General features: G+C 40.7%; 1 protein-coding gene across 3 annotated transcripts in view; it reads right to left on the bottom strand.

Moving 5' to 3' along the window:
• Nucleotides 1-623: 623 nt before the first annotated feature.
• Nucleotides 624-21,507, bottom strand: part of MYZAP (myocardial zonula adherens protein) — a 53,535-nt gene continuing 32,651 nt past the window's right edge. For 2 of the 3 annotated variants that reach the window (XM_021532063.3, XM_077785885.1), the window contains exons 11-13: nucleotides 14,724-14,807; nucleotides 14,209-14,309; nucleotides 9,534-12,185 (exon numbers count right to left, since the gene is read on the bottom strand). In XM_021532063.3, coding sequence (XP_021387738.1) covers nucleotides 12,083-12,185; nucleotides 14,209-14,309; nucleotides 14,724-14,807 — 288 coding nt within the window. In that variant the 3' untranslated portion in view covers nucleotides 9,534-12,082. Of the gene's footprint in view, nucleotides 3,859-4,645; nucleotides 4,869-5,506; nucleotides 6,200-9,533; nucleotides 12,186-14,208; nucleotides 14,310-14,723; nucleotides 14,808-21,507 lie in introns of those variants that run through there. The other variant, XM_021532065.2, reaches the window with a different exon arrangement.

Consider the following 21,507-nt stretch of genomic DNA (forward strand, 5'->3'; position numbering starts at 1 on the left):
TCCACAAACCAGAACACTATCAAGGGAACTCTAGAAAACAGGAAAAGCAACCATGTCTTTTCTACTCTTAGTTATTCTCAAAGTCTGCCAAAAATAATTAAAGTCCAGCAATATTTAGTTTTTCTTCAAATGCTATTTTCTGAATACTTAGCATAAATTTTTAGGTGGCTAAATCCTCTAGATGGTGTTATCCACCATAGCAGGCAAACCAGACTACATGTCTTCTCCCTCAGAAGAGGTCAAAGCTACTGCACAGAAAATCTGTTACAGGGCTTTTCTTCTGAACAGTTTGGGAATCAGGTATCCCAGCAATGCAGAAGTCAAGGGACTACAGCTGGTGCTGCACAGATCCCTGCCTCACGTTCTACAGCTCTCTGACCCACAGGCCACATTTAAGCTCTGTCTCTGTGCCATCTCTCAGACCTGCAAGATTGGCCAGCTTTAGGTCTCTCATGTCTTTCATCATCCATTTGCATCCCTAGGTTCTTTCTCCTATACACCAACCATTTCCTAGCTCCATCTCCACATTTTCCTTGTAAAGCACTAAAGCAAAAGATTTCCAATTCTCTTCTAAATTTTACATAGTCAAAACAAAACATTCTTCACATGGACAACTTCAAAAATATATTATCCATTCTTTATTTTTACTGTGTTAACATCTCATTCCAAGATAAAAGTCCATTCTCAAAACAAAGAACAAGCTCCTCAACTCTTAATACCGATTTTGAAATGATCTGGGAAACAATGAAATACAAAACAGCAATACCATACTCAATCAGAAACATTTTTCAATGTGAATAAACCACTTAATGATTCATCCTTTCATTATCCAGCAAATCCTTTCACGATCCTCTCGTGCTCTAACCTTTCAAAGACTTCAAGATTGCATATCCTCAACATAGGACTCTTTAAACCTGATTTTGCTTTCCTGTCATTCACAGAATCTTAATTCAAAGTGCATACCTCTGCTCAGAAGCAACAGCCCCAGGAAAGCTTCTAGGTTTTGCAAACTTTAAAAATAATAAATTAAAATTCATACCTTTAGCTTGGTTTTGTATTCACACAAGACTCTCCTCCACAAGGGCTCCCCAAAACTGCACTGAACAGCCGCTGATTGTTTAACGACCACATAACGATCTTCACCTGTTACCACAGTGATTTCCACCCCACCCTACCTCCCCTTAGGGGGAAGTTTGCCCATTCAGGGATCAGTTTGGCAAAAGCCCAACATGTTGAATGCTATCAAAATAAAGATCAGGAAAACTACCTCTGGTTTACAAAGTTTAGAGAGCAAAAGTATGTGTTAATAGCACAAGGAAATAGTTGGTTTAGTTAGCAGAAGTGTGTGGTCAGCAGAAGCCCAGGTAGGGATAAATTTCATTACTTTAGAAAATAAGTCCCTAATTGCATAGCTTTGTGTGAATTCCTTCAGCACAGAAAAGCCAGCAGAGAGAAAAAACACACAGAGCATCTGAGGTGTGACAGCACAGTCAGTTCAGGATAAGGGCAAGGATGCCAACCAGGGAAAGAGATGCAAACAGCACGGAAGTGGTAATTTATGTTTCATGAAACTGCAAAGGGAAGGCAAATACAATTCTGAGGCTGCTTGTCCTTGAGCAGTACAGACTGCAGTAATGGGAGGGCTGATGACAAGATGCAGCTGGACAAGCAGGTGGCAGCATGGAAAGCACTGATCTGAGAGATGAGCTGCACCCACAAGAGGAGATCACTCCTCTGGCCTGTGAGTCAGAGCCATGTGCTGAACACAAATAGATACAACCGAGATCCACTGGTCATCAACAGAGATGCTGAGGGATCAATGTGAATGGCTGAAAACAAGCCAAAGAATTGTGCTGACAAAGGCAATTGATGGTGAGAAGCTGGGAGGATGAAGAAGGAGCATAGAAAAGAAAGGAGGGAAAAACTCCCAAGTATGAAAAGAAAGTAGAAAGGTAAGAAGATCTGGAAATGACAAACACCTGCAGAATCTGAAAACAAAACAGGAAATTAGGAAAGCCTCAGGAGAGCAGTCATGGCAAAACTACAAAGATATTGAGGTCTTTATGAGGTATTCAAGGGATTGAGGCAGGTAGGGTGTGCCAGGTGCACAGCTGGTATTTAGATGGAGTTCCAGAAAGCAAGATAAGAGAGCAGTGGCTGGAGGATGCATGACACATGGCAGGAGTCAAACACAGACACACACAGCAGTGTGTCATGGCAAAGGGAATGGGTGGTGCAGGGAGGCACAATGTGGTTTAGTGACAGCAGGTAAGCCTAATGAGAAAAAGGGAAGAGCAGCTGATGAGAAGCCAATGAACAATGAGAACAAGAAGGCTGCAAGAGATGACCTAGTCAAAACCATCACATAACATCACAAAACACACCCTGCAGTGCCAGGGTATGGACTGTGCCACAGGGACTGCCCAGGAGGGCTTATGGAGCCCTTGGGAGAGAATTACTGCCTGTCAAGGAAGTGCTGCCTGCACTCAAGAAGTGGCTGAGACCTTGCTCCCACATTTTCATCCCATGCAGCTTTTTACATGACTTGCAGCTGAAGCAGCCTTGGTTTCCAAAGACATCATTCCTGCAGGAACATCCAGGGACAGCCCTGCACACACAGCTGCGGCAACATCTTGGAAAACAGGTGTTGCCAGGCTATACAAGGAATCTCTGAGGTTTGTTTTTGAGAACTGAACTCAAACTAGGCTCAGAAAATCCCAGTCCACAGTGAAAATACCATTGTGAAATATTTGCCAGGTGTGTTTCTTATCTTTCAAAATTAATATTTTCGTATTCATGGTCATGTAAGGAAGGTTGTTTTGGTCTTCAAGTAACAGCCAAAACTTAAAAATATACACAACACTTCCTCCAAAAAAACAAGAAGATGGATCTCCTAATTTACAGTATTTGACTATGAAAAAATAGTACATCCAAAGTATGAAAGCAGTGTACAAAAATACAGAAAAACATAAAATCTTTAATAAAAGTAGTAAAGTCTTCAGATGAACTTGATCTCTTGATGTGCTTTGCCATAATAACCAAAAACCAAACAGCAGAGTCCCTTAAAACCCAAACAGAATTTGAGTTACAAAGTAGCTTTAAATTCTTACCTATTTACAACATATGGGCAGCAAGTGTTATTTTAAGGTGCAGGCAGAGAAACAAGTTCCCATGTGGTAACAAGTTACCTTACACCAAGATCAGGTATTTATTGTAACTCTCTGGGCAGGTATTTTCACCATACCATAAAAGGTAATATTAAATAGGTAGAAGAAGTAGCTCACATTTATACAAGACAAGAGCTTTAATGCATGTCAGCAGTCCACAGACACCTCAGCTTACTTTATGGACATGTTTCATGCCAAAGCCCTTTGCTTTGCAATCACATTTCTGCACAGAAGAAACCTCCTCTTATAGCTGAGCCATCCTAGCCTGCAAAACTGTATTAGAGAGATTACTTTGCTAAAGCTGAGAACTGTGGGGCATTCCACAATAATTAGCTGCCCCGAGTGCTCAAAAAACAGTTCCCAAAGAAGACTGATAAATAATTGTGATATCTATATTTATGATGATTACACTGAATCCTTCATGGAGCTGCCATGTGAAAATTTTAAGAAAAAATAGACTAGATGAAGTATTCTCAATATTCAGGTTTGGGATTTAGGAAGTACTGCATAAAGATCAGTTGCACAGCTCATCCACAGACACACTTTCATGTATTCAGTCTTCTGCTGAAAAATAATCTTCATCTCTCACTTCTCTGTACTGCATTGAGGCCTCCCCCTCTGGTTCAAACCTGAGCATTTTTATATTCAGTCTCTCTGCAAGCTTCTGTGCTGCAAGCTTGGCTTGCATTTCCTATGTCAGAAAAAAAAGGACACAGGTTAGAAAAAGTATTAATTTGTCATTCTCATGAATAAACTAATATACTAAAATATAAACATAACAAACATAACAAACATAAACACAAACATAAAAATAATAATAATAGTAATTCCAAAGTGGCCTTAATTAAAAGTTTTAGCAAATAGCAAAGACATTTCAGGTTTCTTTTCACACTTATACATAACTATGCTATTAATATTTGAGTCTTTGTAATAAGAGTTGAAATTCTCCATGTGGCAGCCCCCCACCAGTGATACAGCAATGTCAGTTTTAACAGAACATTTCTACAATAATGTCTAATTTAAACATTTGCCTGACACTACTTGGAAAATCAAAATCCATCACAACAGAATTTGAAGAAACTCAGAACTTGGATTCTTCAGATACAGCACAAATGTAGATACTTGTAGATACTCGTTATTTTAAGAATAACAAATACTGCTAGGCCTTCATTTATGCAAGGAACAAAAACTATAATCACTAATAGGGAAGGTGACATTTAAATTTCTAGTCAGAGGTGAAGTGAGTGCAATAAGGTCAGCATATTAACACACAGATTTTGTTTAATGTAGGACTAACACTTTCAGAGAGCATTAATACATTCTTTAATTATGTAATTAACAGAATTAAATACATGATAAAATGCCTTTCCTCAAAGTCTGCCCATCTCAATTCACCTTTATGAAAAGATACCTTTATCTTTTCTTTTTTGGGAGTGATCCTGGTTATATAATTTTCAGACCAAATTGTAAATTCATACCTCATAAGCTTCTTTTTGCTGTATCTGAATTGCTATGGATTCCTCTATGGATAAGAGTTTGGCAGGGGAGTGGTGAAGTGGTGGCAGTCGAGCTGCTGTGATGTCATCCAAATGTTTCTTATCTCTGAGTCTTCTCTCTTCTGGAGGAACTGGAGAGCCAAATCCCCTGGGTGATCGACTGGATGAGGAACCATGAGATGATCCACTTTGCTCTCCTGATAGTCTGGAAGACATAAAACACCTATGTTGTGACCCAAATTTGCATCACAAGGTTGAACAACTCCAGTTTCAAAACTTACTTTTAACACGTAAGAGTTGAAAATAAATCTGAAGTGCTATGAAAACACAGAGAAATAAAAAGTAAACAGCACTCGGGGAAAACGGAACTACTCCACAGAGAGACAGTATCAAAAGTAACTCCTGACAATGAACCAAACTGGTTTGCTGATTTATTAGCAAACTGAAGTAGCAATGCTGTGGGAGTCACACAAGGTACAAACTGTCAGAACAGACAACACAGACTGTAATTTTCCTAAAAGTGCAGAAAAGGCAAAACACTTCCAGCTATTAAAGTTCTACATTTTCTAGAACTGATCCAAAAGTTTTACCAAGTGTTTAGTAGTTTTGCACCTTAAGCTATAAAATTCTATGAAGATTCATGACAATTGTTTCAGATGGGTAGAATGAAACCACTGCTCAGTAGTGAGGTTCTGTGGCATTTAAAGATACAGAACCAACATATGACCCTTGTGTGTCATGAGACTTTAAATCCCTTTAATCATCATTAAGCCCTCATGCTTGTTCTGTACCATTTCCAATCTCATGCACATACAAAAGGTTTTTCTATCTCACAATACTTACGCATTTGTTTTAAATTTGGGTTTTTTTATGACTGGATTCTTGGCTCTGGCCTCTAGAACTTCAATATAATGTGGGGTTTTGGGATGCTGGCTTCCAAATACATTGCCCTTATGTTTTGCCACATCCTGTTCTTTTCCCAATATTTTTTCACTGTTTTCCTCATCTGCAATTGTTACTCTTTGAAAGGCATCAACCAAGGCTTCTTTACAATTGTCCAAAGCCGCTGGACTTTCTGTCCCATCCTCACTATTGCTCTGGGAGGCTTGCTGGTCATTGTTCAGGTGATTGCTTGTGGCTGACTTGGAGACATCTTCACAAAAACGATTCTGATCCTCTGTAACAGTTTTTACTTCATTATTTTTCCACTGAGTCCTTTGATTTTCCAAAGCTGTATTTGTGGCATCTTCTTCAATACATTCTGCCTCCTGCCTTTCAGTGGAAGTGTCAGAAATGTCCTTAATAGAGTTTTTATTAAAGACTGAGGAATCTGCACTGTTCACTGTGTGCTCAGTTAGGACAACTTCCTGTTTGCTTGTATTAATCTCCTCCTGTTTTGCCTGAAATTCCAATCTGACAGCAGATAACAGCTCAGCTGTCCTGGCTACTTCTTCCTCTTGCAAAATGGCAAGCTTCAGCTTTTCAGCAAAATCAGAGATCTTCTTACCCTTATCTGGAAGCCGAGCAATGAACTTCCTAAAACAAACAAACAAACAAACAATATTATAATCAATCCTATTTCAACCTGAGATACAGAAGTTTTTAATGGGGCAGGTTTCACATTGCACTATCAGCTTCCTGTTTACATACTAAACTTCTGAAACACGGCAAGATGCAAAGCACTTGCAGCACAGCACTAACTACGTGCTGTCAGTGGAACATACGAGCCAAGAAATGGTTTGGGCGGGAAGGGACTTTAGAAATCATCTCGTTCCACGCCCTGCCACAGACACCTTCCACCAGGCCCGGTTGCTCAGACCCCCACCCAACCCTGAACAATTGCAGGGACGGGGCAGCCACAGCTTCTGCTCCAGTGCCTCGCCACCCTCACGGGGCTTCATTTCTTCCTTCCGTATCTAACATAAACTACTCTCTTTCACTTTGAACCCGTCCCCTCCTTGTCCGTCACGACAAACTCCTGCACCACGGTTCCTGGAAGCCTCCCTCAGGTTCTGGAAGGCCACAATTAGGTTAGGCCAAAGCCTTCTCTTTTCCAGGCAGAGCAACCGCGGTTCGCTCAGCCCTTCCTCAGGGACAGGTGTCCATGCCTGTGCTCGCACGGACATGTACAGCCTGAGCTCCGCCCGCATCCCCAGCGCTGCCGCCGGGGGGACCCGCGCCCTCGCCGGCGCTGAACGGGAGCGAGCGCTTCGCCCTCTGCCGCCTGCAAGGGCACGGGCGAAGCCGGCGGGAAGCGCGGCCCGCCGCTCGGCGCCCGCGGCCCGGCTGCCCTCACCGGTCGGCCAGGAGCCGCTGCTGCCGCCGCAGCATCTCGCGGAGCTCGGGCAGCGCCCGCCCGCGCAGCGCCGGAGCCGCCGCCATGGGCCGCCGGCGCAGCGCCGCGGGCCGCCATCTTGCCGGAAGGGACGGCGCGGCGGCAGGGCCCGACTTGCTCGGGAGGCGAAGGACGGCAGCCCTCCTCCGACGGGAGCTGCGGCGGCCGCCGGGAGCGCCGCGGTGCGCGCCCTGCGCGGAGCGCCGCTGGCAGGCTGTGCGTTTGAATTTGACAGCAGTTTGACACCTTGTAGCAGTTTTTTGGGTCAGCGCTGCAGCAGACCCCGACTTTTCCCCCTCCCCAGAGACCAATGTGGTATTCTATCTAAATTTTTCGACATATTTTATCTATAACACTACGCGAATCATCTGTGGAAAATCCCCTGGGGGACTTTTGCCTAAGAGTTCAGGAAACCACGGAGTTTTTCCCGGCGGGAGATGCCCCGCAGTTCCAGGAGGCTCTTCGCATTGTGCCTCTGGACATTTCTGCATGGTGCAGGAAGCAGCACTTGGTGCTGCAGACAGGCGAGGGTGAGGAACAGGCACGGAACCTGCTGCCAGCAGGGAACGAGAATCCAGAAGGAACAATCTCATCAGATCTCTGCTCTCACAAAATGTTCAGCTACTTGATGACACGTACAGAAAAGCAATGCCAGTATTTACAGAGAATTCAATTTACGTGCTAAACTACATAAACACTGAAAAAAGTAGAGCAAAAAGTGAAGATAATAAAGCATTAATAACATGGCTTCTAGGAATCGCATCTGCTCATTCCATACCTCATTTGGAATATTGTTCACTAAGTCTATATTTGTCCAAGTTCACTGGGAAGGAATATTGTTCATCTTTACAGTTTGGGAGTGTTACATTTTGGAATAAAATTGTCTGTTTACAGGTAACCCACAGCTCCAGAATGATGAACAAGGAGCTAAAATTTGGAAGGTGCTGGAACAAATATTCTTGGTTATGAACAGGTAGGCAGTATCTAGATACCATGCAACTGAGACAACATCAACTTCAGTACAAACTTGAAGGAGGAAATACAGATTTAATAATTTAGTATTATTTCTACAAGAAAAGTTGTTTTCTGATTTCTTCAACTTTATAAAATGTTATTTCTTTTATTAGGAAGAGGAGCAAAAGAAAATTTAAATTGTAGGGGTTTTTTTTTTGGGGGGGGTGAGGTGCAGGAACTACCTTTACCATTTCTCTGCTCAGGAATTTTGAGGAGGAGAGGAAAAAAGCTACACACACAATCACCCCCAAAATAACAAGAATAATGTTATGAGTATTTGGAATTGAAAAATTTTTATTTAATTTAGGAAAAAACTCATTTATTATCAGCATGATGCACCTTTGTAATAATTAATTTTATTTTCCTTTAAAAAAAAGTCCCACTTTAAAAGCAAATCTATATGTATTTATACCTATCAATGTACTGGGAAGCAACCATCTGATCATTGCACTGCCTACATGCCTTTACAGAATATTGTAACCTCACAGACGTTCACTTCTATGTATTTTCTCTTTAAATCAACAAGTACCTTTTTCTTTTGAAAATATTCACATACCTTGAGTTGTAAATGGCTCCTGTGTCCTTCTTTTCTTGTGTTCTTTCCATGTTGTGCTCGAGGCAGGGCTGGAAGGGCCTTAACTGAGGTCTCTCATGCACTTTTCTTCTTTTACACATGCAAATAGCCCCAGGGGCTGAACAAGAATGAAGTAAAATGTGAATGGAATGAAACTCTCAGCATGTACCTCTCCATTCTGTGGAGCAGGGATTTCCTGTGCAGAATTAGACTTCATGCACAGAGAACTTACTTCTCATCGGTCCATATGCAGAAGTTTTCAAATGCCAAATATTTAAAGCTCTCTGAAAAACATCCGTATCCAACTCCCAGAATCCCACGCTGTAGGTTCAGCACCAAGCACTGCAAATCTCAACAAGATTTTATCAGGGTTTGCTGGCAGTCTGAGCTGAATACAGATAAATAGGGAAGCATTATTTGAGTTAAAAACTTGACATTCTTCCTCTGAGCATTACAAACCTGTGGCACTGTGATTGTCACTGTGATTGACACTGGGATTGTGATTGTTTGCACAACCTCTTCTTTAGTTGACATGTAGATTGCTTTAGTTTTATAGTCTTAAAAATAAATCTCTATTAGTAGTAAGTGGATACAAACTGTAAATAAAGATGGGCCACAAGCATTCCAGTCTCATCCTGCTGAAGCCTGGAGAGCATCATCCCAGATGGATTCAGATCTTATCTGGAGGATCTGAAGCTGTTGGGTTTTTTTTCCAAGAGCTGTGCTGCCCAGTTTTTGTTTATCCTGTGCAAGTCAATAGTTTTTTATTTCATGAAAGAGTTCATCTACTTTTGTGACTTGGCTTTGAGAGTCTTTAGCCAGGGAGTGCCTTCCTGTTCTCAGGAGCCCGCGTGCCAAAGGAAACACCGAGGAGAACATCGAGGCTCCGCAGGAGCCGCTTTCCATTCCCACGTGTTTGGAACAAACAAGGTTGTGAACAGTAAGAGTCTGCAACATTTTAAGGTAGGTTTATTTCTAAAAGACCGTTGACACAACAGAACAAGTTTAAATACAGTGTTTATTGCAATTTATCCTCTTCATGTCCTACATACCGGATGTATTAAAAGCATACAATGTAATACATTATTTGTACAGCATATATGAAAAGTGGATCCCAAAATACTTTCCAGAGTATCTGGAATAAATCACAAAAGAATACTTATCATGGTACAAATGTAGTCATACAATTGACTTACATTTAGTGTACTTTCTGGGACCTTCCTATATGGCTTTTATTGCTGTTTACAGAAATTTTACTAGTTTCTAATGTTTTAGTACTAATTAAGCTGGTCTCAAATTGAGAAAATTTATACAGAAGTATTACAGTCTTTTCAGTCAGGCTTGTTATTATCTATGCTAATTTACATTACTGCTCATTTGACTGGAAAGCTCTACATTTTCATGTAACACGATGTATCTACAGTTCCTCTCCTGTTCTTCACATTTACCAAGTTTAGACCAGTAGTCCAATCAAGTGACAGTCATCCAGCTCACTACATGTCAAAATGCTCTTAAAATACAACTTTGATATCAGTTCTTACTTGGTTTAGAAAAAAATACTGTATTTCAGCAAATAGTCAAGACAAAGTTTACACAGAACACCTTAACAGTGAAAACTTAAGGCCTTGCTGCATTCCTCTAAAAGTCTTGAGCAGATTATCATAATGTTGCAAGTCTCAGAGTTCAGCTTGCAGCATTTTCAGGAGATCTTCAGGAGTGCATTAAAAGTAGAATGAACTTCCTTTGAGTCTGTGTCAAAACAGCATTTTGACACTTACCCTGCCCTCTACCACTATTCCTTGAGCACCTCACAGTCATCAGGTTGTTTTCTGACTTCTGGCCAAAATCAGAGGGGTAAAGGATTTTCACTTTTTTAAACTGGTCAGTTAATGTCTTTTACAACAAGATGCATCTCCTTTTATCTAAAACTACCACCTTCATCCATTCATCTTAATTTTGAAAGTAATTTTCACAAACCATGGTTCAAAATTCAAGTCCTGAATTACAGAGGGACTGTTTGGGCACAGAAATGCTAAAATATATTCTATAAGACCTAAATTTGTATCCCTAATGGACATTAATATACCTGTTGGGATTAGTTCTTAGTGTCTTCCTCTTCAGAAACAGATACTGTCCAAATATTTGCTGTTATCATCCACTAGATGGAGATAAGATTTCACAGGTACAAAGCTTATCCCTGAAACAGAGTTACTACTTATCTTCTTGTGCGTTCAACATTATTATTTTAAATACAACTTTAGTAAGTGTACTTGATTTGAATAGACAGGACTGAATTGCATTAGGCTGGAGATAAAAGCAATCCCTTTGTGAAGCTCTGTGGCAAGGTGAGCACCTCCTGGGATTGACACTGCATGCAAGAACAATATTAATCATATGGAACCTAAGTTGTTTGTTTTCTGTTGCAGGTACTGAAATTAGAAAAAAAAAAAAAGTCCTTCATTCATGTTAACAGAATTAAAGTAATATATTTCTACTTCATTTTAAACTCACTAAGAGTGGAAGATCAAAAAAAGATGTAAATATACACTATATATATTTAAATTAGTTCAGTACAGTCATTCCTGCTGCTACTTTGAAGCCAAAGATAAGATTTTAAGTGATCTGGACAAAAAAAAAATAGTACTCAAAAACCCCAAATCCTGATTCAGGATTGCTATTGCTGTTGGAATTCCAAGGACTGCTGTAGGCAAACTTGTTTAATGAAAACTCCTTCCTCCAATGTAAAGGTAAATAAATAAAGCATCAGGGATTTTCCTACACAATTGCTACTGAATGTGTCACTCATGGTCACTCTGTCCCATGACTGAGGAAGTGCAAACCAGTGCTTCAGTCCAACAAAGCAAATTCCATTATAATCTGCTCTATCCCTTACTGTCTTGAGCAGCAAACACAACATTCACCTGCCATGTGTTGAGAGAATTGTTTTAAAGAGCTCAGTTCATGTCTCCCTCCCAGACAAAGAGTGCTGGGTACAAAAGAGCGGCTCCCAGGTGAAGAGAGCCCTCAGCTGCAGCAGGTCTCTGGGACAGGTGTGAGCCACCCTCAGTTTGGGCAGATTCAGAGTTTCCACACAAATTCCCTCTGCCAGCACAGCTTCAGGTACTGCTCCAGTAGTACTGACAACAGAATATATTAGAGCTTCATTACTCAAACAGAATTACAACACAATTGAAGAAAAACCCACAACTGTACAGCTATACAAGTCCTTACAGGCATTTGAAATGACACATTGCACTAGACAGCTTCTAAAGAAGCAATATTGCCTGACTGCTGCTTCACTCAGCTTGCTGCTTCCCCATTCCCCCACAGTTAACATCAGTAGTAACTTCAGGTATTAAGTTACTAAAGAGCTGCTTTCAGGATAAATTTAGCAAGACTCCATGCTGCTGCTCTCCTCTAAACTGATTAAAAACTTATCTAACCAAGCTGCAAAGGCGCAAGCTATCTGCTTGTGTTCAGAAAGCTCGACGAGTTCTCAGGACGTGCTGCTCCTTGTGCTGAATTCCAGCACTCTCTTGAACGGGGTGTACGTCCTCACCAGCCTCGGGCTCTCAGGAGCTCTGCTCTCAGAGCTCGTGCTGTTCAGGAGACAAGAGAAAGCTTACAGTGTAAAGGTCAGAGTATCACACAGCTGGGCTCGTAATGCCATGGCATTGACATTGACTGGCTAAAATTCAACTTATCAGTGCATTTGGTATGTTCTATATTGCTTTTCACAAAGAGCATTTGCTAAAAACCATGGCAAATACTGACAAGTTTACAGGCCAGCATTTGCAGGTGCTCACAGTTCTAGCAGCAATTAAGCCCAGCAACAAAGTTATTATGATTAAGAGTCCTGCAACAAATAAAAATAGTGATATTGCATTTAAGAATAATAATTTCATGAAATCTAAATGGCACAGAGGTGCTTTACTTCATAGAGATAAATCTCAAAAAGAGGAAAAATATCAGATAAGTAGGGGCTGTGCTTACATATGGAGGGGCCTGAGACAGGGCAATAAAGATAGGTTTCTGTTGACAACCTGAGTGAAAAAACAGTGTATTTAAGGTTCCAAAACACATGCCATTAAAATATGCTCTAGGCTGAACTCCAAAATTAGTATATTTTTAAGTTATTAAGGAAATTTTTGTTTGCTTGCTGATTTCATACGCTAATTTACATTCCTCAAACTGAACAATTCAATTTGCAGAGCGGTTACAATGAGCAAGTTTACTTGTTGGTAATAAAAGTTATGTGAAGTGGTCCTCCTTACTTTACTGGTTTGTTTCCTGTTTTGCCCTTCCCTTTGGGGCCTTGTGGGGAATACTGAAGTGCAAGTGCAGAGCCCTTCCCCCAGGGCTCAGTGCCCTGCTGCAGGCTCAGGGCAATGCAGGGGAGAAGGGGAGGCACTACACCCGAGCTTCCCAAAGCCAGGCTGCAGAGCCACTGGTACCACACCTGAACTTCCCAAAGCCAGGCTGCAGAGCCACTGGTACCACACCTGAACTTCCCAAAGCCAGGCTGCAGAGCCACTGGTACCACACCTGAACTTCCCAAAGCCAGGCTGCAGAGCCACTGGTACCACACCTGAGCTTCCCAAAGCCAGGCTGCAGAAACACTGCCACCACACCTGAACTTCCCAAAGCCAGGCTGCAGAGCCACTGCCACCACACCTGAACTTCCCAAAGCCAGGCTGCAGAGCCACTGGTACCACACCTGAGCTTCCCAAAGCCAGGCTGCAGAGCCACTGGTACCACACCTGAGCTTCCCAAAGCCAGGCTGCAGAGCCACTGCCACCACACCTGAACTTCCCAAAGCCAGGCTGCAGAGCCACTGGTACCACACCTGAGCTTCCCAAAGCCAGGCTGCAGAGCCACTGGTACCACACCTGAACTTCCCAAAGCCAGGCTGCAGAGCCACTGGTACCACACCTGAACTTCCCAAAGCCAGGCTGCAGAACCACTGGTACCACACCTGAACTTCCCAAAGCCAGGCTGCAGAGCCACTGGTACCACACCTGAGCTTCCCAAAGCCAGGCTGCAGAGCCACTGGTACCACACCTGAGCTTCCCAAAGCCAGGCTGCAGAGCCATTGCCACCACAGAGCAGCAACAGCATTCCAGTGCAGACATGGCAATAGCATGGCACTGTTCATGTGGCAATCCTCCCCCTGGGCCAGATCTCCAGAACTGCTGCAGCCCTCCCCTGTCAGTGTTCCCTGCTCTCCCAGTGGTCCTGGTCACACCTCCAGGCACAGAGGGTGAAGTGTGCCCAAAGCCACTGCTGAGCAGCCTTGGGCAGAGCTGTCCTGTCTGCAGCACTGCCAGCAGCCACTCTGCACCAGAACTTGCCACATCTCACAGTCCCCTCTCTCACTTCTCCACTTAAATTGCATTATTGGCAATAACTACTCCCCAGGAGTTTGCAGTATGTTTGCATCTTTAAGAAAAAAATAAATGCTAAACCAGAAATCACTGACATAAACTGCACCTAGGAGTGAAGTGCTCTTTTAAACTCCACAGTCCATTCAAAACAGTTCATCAGCAAAATGGTTTACTAATACAGCACTGATAAGGCACATTATGAAGAATTTTGCTACAAACAAGCAGAAAAAGTAAATACCTGTACGGAAGATCACATTCTACACCAGTATCTCTGGTTTCTATATTGGTCTTTTGTTGGTTTTCCATTAAGTAGTCCAGTTTATCTTGTAATTCTTTATTCTGGGAAACAGTAATTTTCATCACAAGTTTATTTTATTTATGGTAATTAAAAAAGGAAATAAAATTGTACATTGCCCTCTTCCTACAAGAAACAGTGTAAAAGTATTTATTGATATAATAAAGGAATCCTTAATCCTGGAAAGGTTATAAATTAAACGATCAGTTTTATTCAAAAGCTTCTGGTCTAAGTCATTATGAAAGTATTAGAAAATTGTAAGTTAAGAAATTTAGACTGAATATTGAGACTTTATTACACACACTTCTGACTGTATGACTGGTGTCATATGCTTAACATCCATTTGAAGAACAGCAAATACATATAGTAATTATACATCCAGTTAGCACATTGGTTCAAATTTAATTTGGTTTCATAAAATAATCACAATAATGTAAACTTAAAATGTAATGCCTTACCTCACATTCTAAGAAAGAGATTTTGTCTAAAAGCTGTATTATAAATAATTCCTTTTCTTTTACTTTCTTCCTTAGCATTTCAATCTATGAAGAAAAACAAAGACATTTAGTCTGATGGGGATGGGGAAAGCAAGAAAACAATCGAGGTATCACAGGAAGAAAATGTATTTAATATTATTGTTCCGAAACAACTGAGTACCTGTAAGTATTCACAAACGGCTTTAATCCCTGGATTAGCTATCAAATTTAGTGGAAAGTGAATTAATTTTGCTGAACAGCTAAACTGAAGTCAAGGAACACTCAGAACACATTGATTTTTTTCTGGCAGTCATTGCAAGAATGACCATTTCTGAATACTTTGGTCAAAATTTCCAAGCATTCTCACCAGTCACTTTTTAACTCTGTATGTTAAAATCAATCCTGTGAACAAACACTAGCATCCCCTTCATCAATGGAAAATTTTTCAGCATATCTGGAAACAATGATTACTATAAATATTCCCATCCTGCTAAAGGAGAAAGATAAAATACTTAAGGCACAATAATGAAAACAACACCCTCCCAAAAATTTACTGCTAGAAATTATAAAATATTTAAACAAAAACATACAGAACTGTAGGGGGAAAAAAAAAAAAAAAAAAGAAGCAAAACAAATGCACATATTGAACCAAAAAATGAAAAGCTATAACACCAACAGAATTTTAATTTAGTCTCCACAACTTTCAGGTATCACATATCACTGAGACAGTGATCAGCTGTCAGTTGGAAAAGCTAGAACATGAACACCATATAGTGTTTTAGCTGAACAGTTACAGAATACAGGAGTGCTTTCATCATCCATCTTTCTCAAAATCAGGTCTTTCATTTTTTTCCTCTTTTAAAGTCCATATAGAAACTACCCATGTCATCTAAAGCTATTATCATTTCATTTTTCAACTCACAGAAACACAAAGCTCGTAGCATTTTCAGAAAAATCTTGGAACATACCTCAATAGCCATATTTAATCACAACTTTGTTTAATAGTATGACTGAATTAAGTCAGTTATGTCTTCCCTGGTTCAAGAGCCTCAGTCCTGCCAATAAACTCCACTTTAGAAAAGATAAACTGTTCTCTTAGGACTTTCAAGTGGATCTTTTCTATTAATAATCTCCTACTATGCATATAAGGAAATATTACCAACACAAATAATCAGTGCCACACAAAGAAGCCCAAAGCCAAGCACAGCTGTGTGATCACACTGACACAGCTATTCTTGCTTGTTATTGAAAATAATCAATTCCATCAGCTGCCTAGGCTGGTTTTTACATCAAACACAAAATTTTTCTGTTTCCAAATAAGTGATCAAACTATCTGTGATCCAAAAGTAAGTCAAGTCTTGTGTTTCACAGGCATTTACCTTAACTCCTATTCATTCTATAGATAGATATAGATAGAAAGATCCTAAGATGTGAAATAAACTGACAGTAACCATTATGTTCATCAGAATCATGTACAAATAGACTTTGTGTAAGTTAAAGTTCTGCTTATTTTTCCCACTGGCTACAGAAAGACAGCTCCCTACAGATGTTTTTTGAGTTATTTTAATTAGAATAGTCTGAAGGCAAAAATGAGCATAGACACCTTAAAATCTAACAGAGAATGCAAAAAGGAAGACTTTGAGAAACAGCTTTTTCCCCTTCCCAAACACAGAACTGAACTCCAAAGAGATATTCTGTATTTTGACGAGGATACTCTAGGGAACAGCAGACTGAAGCATACACAAAGTACCTCCAGCCTCCCTGTAACATGTTTACATAGTACCAGTCAGAACCCATTAAAACCATGCCCTTGCCCCAGAATGACACCAGATTTTTAAAATCTGTTTGGTCTTTTTTTTTTTTTTTTTTTTCCCTGCAGAGAATATTGTACTATCTCATGAATATTGCACCATATCATGACTATACAGTATCATGACAAGCTCCATGTCTCAGTCAAACAGAATGGTGTGGTTAGACCATGCAGGTTACAGAATGATCAGGCTGTGAATTGTGTAACCTATACAGAACCTTTTGGTAGGTATTTAAACATCAAGAACTCAGACATAGCCACATATCTCAAATACATTTCAGGAGAAATAAATGCAGCAGTGAGGCTGCATTTGAGGTGCTAAAATGAGAGGCTGTTTTAGCACCAGGAAAAATGTCCTGAAGTCCTGCTCCCTGGACACAGCAGAACACCCTGTGAGGCCACTGCAGAAGGAAAGCAGACTCAGAATGGAGCAGGAATTCTGCAGCCCCAGACACAGCCAAACAGCTGCCTCAGCAGCTACTGCAGGCCAAGGGCTGAAACAAGTGTCCTGACAAAAATGACACATCCCAGCACAGTAATTTACTATAAAAATAAGTTTATTTACTGAATAAGGGCTTGTGTACACATCATCATTTACCATTAACACCAGGAATGAACAACCTGATTTGATTAATCCTTGAGAGGGTATGTCACAGGAAACCAGGAAAAAGAGGAATAACTCTAAGAGATTATATTAATATATTACTATATTAAATTTTAAAAACCCACAAATTCACATCTTGAGAGTTTCTTTGTTTCTAGAAGCTGCATAAAGCAAGAGAACATCTAGCAGGTGTCAGAGCAATAGATCTTGACTTTGGGTTGAATACAAGGTAAGGAGGAGAAGAGGAGAAGCAAGATGGGTCAAACACAATACTCGACTCTAGGCCTGATTCGTGGCCAGAACAGTCTGGTCAGAAACAAATCAGTGCAAGCCAAAGACTCTCAAATTCCATGGATTGATTCTTGTGTCCAAGTAATTTCTGTACTGACTCCAGGATAAAATTATCCTAATGTTCCTATGTTTTCTTTGGTCAACGCTCATGGTCTATAATCCACCTCATCCTTTCTGTGTCTGCAGACTTCAAGAGTTTCTGCTCACAGAACTCAGCAACTTGCTTCCAAACCTGGCTTTTGCAGAACTACCCTCTTAGATTTCTTCATAAAGTTCTACAAGCACTATTCAAGTACATCCTTCAGGCCCTCTCTGCCAGCCTATTCCAGAAATGTCCAGACAGACTTCTCCTAGAACTTAATTCTTGACCTGACATTGTTAAGACTCCACATTTCTCCCTGTATTTCTATAACCTTCCCGGCTACATTTAGCACTCAAACAAAACTGGCAACCTACTTAGAAATATCAGTTACATTAATGACCTGCTCATTCCTTTCAAAACAGTTCTGCTAACAGTAATAATATGACTTTAGCAACCCTGGGCCACAGTCACCCTTCTTCCTACCACTTCATTCTCTCTTAACTCCCCAAACCCACTGTATCCATCATTCCTGCTTTCCCTTCTCCAGCTGGGAGACATCTGACTATTCCAAAACTGGGAAGAGAAAAGCTACAAGGCCCAAGCTCCAGTTTTGAATTTATCTGGTGTGCCAGCAGCTGAGGGGCATGATGTGCTCTCAGCCCTTCAGCCACCCCACCTCAATCCCTGGCACTTCCCTGCTGGGCAGAGAAAGGGCCCCGAATCTCTCCCCATCCAGGCACCATCCACAAAGTTCCCTACCAGGGGTGCAGGGCATGCAGTTTGCATTTCACATACCCACTGCAATTTTTAATGAGCTGAATCAGCACCTAAGGTCCAACATGAAATGTGAATCATCCTGAATTTATCCACTGACTCAGGATTAATATGGTCATGGACTTATTTTCAAGATCTCTCATTCTTGTTTCTGCCCTGCTGCTGTCACCATCTCTATGCTTTCGCCTCCTTCAGAAAACTTGAGGTAATTTCTCAAACTGCCTCAATCTTCAGATTGTCACTTTATCTTGCTGCATCTCCCAGAAAATTCTGTTCTTCTTGTCCATCCCATAAGATCTCTTTCTTTCTCACTTCTGCAACTTATAGATTCTCCAAATACCAAACAATTGTCATGGCACTTGAATGGACTGTGTAAATACTAAACTTTGCTTCCCTAAGATGGAAAGTGAGATGAAAGAGTCAACAGCATGAAACTGATCTCATGGACAGAATACCTAACAAGAGCAGTGGAGAACTCCAAGACCTAAAAGGAAGAGTCTATAAAGAAAAGCTGGATATGTGACTAATGGTATTAGAATGAAAAGTCAACAGAATTACAAAGTTATTAAAGCAGAAGGAAAAAGCATCTTGAGAGAAAACTAGAATTGTATTTAAATGTAGAGCCTTTATAAAGAAAACCTGAAATAGGAAACTATTTTATTCTGTGTAACTCAGATACAGATTTGGAGGCATTAAACTATATACAGTGATATCCTGGATTGGAACAGATCCAGCTATTAAGTAAACTCAATCACCATTTATCACTTAACAGTACTATCCACTAGTTTAAAATATTTACCAGAACAGTTTTAATATATATAAGTATCATATTTTTCAACTATATCTATATTTTCCTTATTCATCTACCATTAATGTACTGGGCATCAGTAACACCAATACAGAGAAATGAACAGATTACTCAGAAATATGACTACATAGGACAAACAGAGGCTACACAGCATGCACAAAACAAGACAGACAAGACATTGCAACATCAGCCTGAGCTCTCAGAGGTAATTGCTGTACAAGGAGAACAGGATTTTCCTCAGTCCTGTATTTCACTGGACCTTAACTGGTATTTATGAGAGGCTACACAAGAGTTGACACTTTTTCAGGGAGCATAATGCAGTGAATAGGAATGAGTACCTTTGCCTTTTAATCCTCCTTAAATCATGTGAGCAACTTATCCATTTATACTTAAACTTACACTTTTTGTATTTTAAAACTCACATTGAATTTACAGAAAAATTAACAACTGACTGATTTAGGTTAATGCACCAATGTAGAAACCTTCCTAAATGAATGAGCTCTATGAACAAATTATCCAGTAGTTGATGTCCATGTATTGCTAAAGCAGAGGCTGACATGTCCTAATGAGTTACAGACATTGGCTCATTGTCTGCACATCAACCCACCTCGTTAAGCACTACCTTAGTAATGGGCAAGTTTCTAATTTATGTATTGGCCTGGAAATTCCCAGCTGAAAGTGCTGATGTTGTGCATCTATAAACCCTCTCACCAAACACCAGCAGTGGTTCTACTTCTGCCAACAGATAAGCAATGTACTGCTTGCTCAAGTCCACTGAGGAATGCCAAACACTTGTACTGGGGAGGAGGGGAGGAGGGTGTGGCAAGTTATTCATGTTTTGTCCTTTATCTTCTTCCTCCAAGCTCCCAAGGTGAGTTTCTCTTTCTACGTTTCTTGTTCCGCATTTTTGTTGTTGTTTCGTTTTTATGGTAGGTACTATGCAATACAGGTTTTGCTTAATAAAAGTTTGGCATCTGTTGCTGGCAATTCCATCTTCTCTTCCTCTGTGATTCTGTGTGGCTTCTTTTATTTGACCTTGAAACTGTTCTTCCATATTAAAAGAGGGAAATTTCGCTATATATCTGAGGTTGGAGTGTCTTGATACAGATGTTTTCAGATGTTTAAGTCTTTTCTGGAAAAATGTCTTCTTTTTATACCCCATTTGTGCAATACAAAGTATCTTCTGTATTTGGGATACCATTTGCTCATTAGCACTTTGTCCTTTCATGCATCTTCCCCGATAGAACAGGAGACAGCTTTTCCCTGGTGTCTGGTCACCATTTATTATCCAACGAATCTGAGACTAAAGCTGGAGAACAGCTCATGGGCCATGACCTAGAGACAGTTCAATTCAGTAGTTAGGGGAATTTCACGTGAAATCTGAATTCTGTAGATAATTTCTTGGCATGAAATCAAATATTCTTTTTTCTTCAGACCCCCTCAGAACAGCTTCCTCTATGTGCATCAACCCCCTTGCCTTGCTTACAAAATGTAAATGCTAATTTCCTTCCCTCTCCTGCTTCTCAACAATGAAACAACATTACATATAAAATAAGCTTGCTGTACAATGAAATTGCAATCCATTTCAAAGTGAATTGCATAAATCTCAAAACTAAACCTTTCTTAATTCTCTCCAGGTTTGAAATTGAGATCAAGCCACAGAATAATTAATTTGCTAAATTAAAATCTATGTTTTGTGTTTCCTTTATCTTACATGAAAGTCTCATTTCCTACAGTGACACAGACAGGATGAACTGGTTGACCTATCAGATGGATACTTAGAAGAGAAGCTTTTACCCCTCTCACAGAACAAGAACAATTTCAGCCCTGAAGGGAACAGTGTGGTACAAGCTTCCCATGCCCTCCCTGTGGTGCCTCTGTGCCTGCATCTGCCTGCCCAGTTCCATCTCTTCAGGGGAAATTCCTTAGTGGAAGGGCCTGAAGTTTGTGTGCCTCTGCCTTTCACCTGTGAGTTTCCCTGCAAATTCTTCCTCTCATCAAACTGTCTTTTTTCCTGGATTGCCTTTCCTCTACCCAGCCATACTTTAAGACAGCTACAAAGGCAAGGGCTAAAAAATCTGAGCCTTGGGTGACCCACTCTGGCCATCTGTCTCTCCTCACTCGTTTTTTGAAAGCCTGTGATGTACAAACAGTATGAGAAAAGGGCTGGGCTTCTAAACACCTACCAAATGCAAGTCCTGCACTTTTAGCTGCCAGCACTGCATTTAAACATACTATACTAAGCTGTGAGCAAATAGATTTGTTTAACAAACAAGTTCAACACAGGGATAAATCTGTCAGCCATAAATCATCTGCAATCTCTCTCTAATGAGAGCATGAGGCTTTAAGACTATGCAGGATAACTTTCTGCTCAGCTGGTGCACTAATGAGCAGCAA

The sequence above is a fragment of the Lonchura striata genome, chromosome 11 (genome assembly GCF_046129695.1).
Source record: "Lonchura striata isolate bLonStr1 chromosome 11, bLonStr1.mat, whole genome shotgun sequence".
NCBI lineage: Eukaryota > Metazoa > Chordata > Aves > Passeriformes > Estrildidae > Lonchura > Lonchura striata.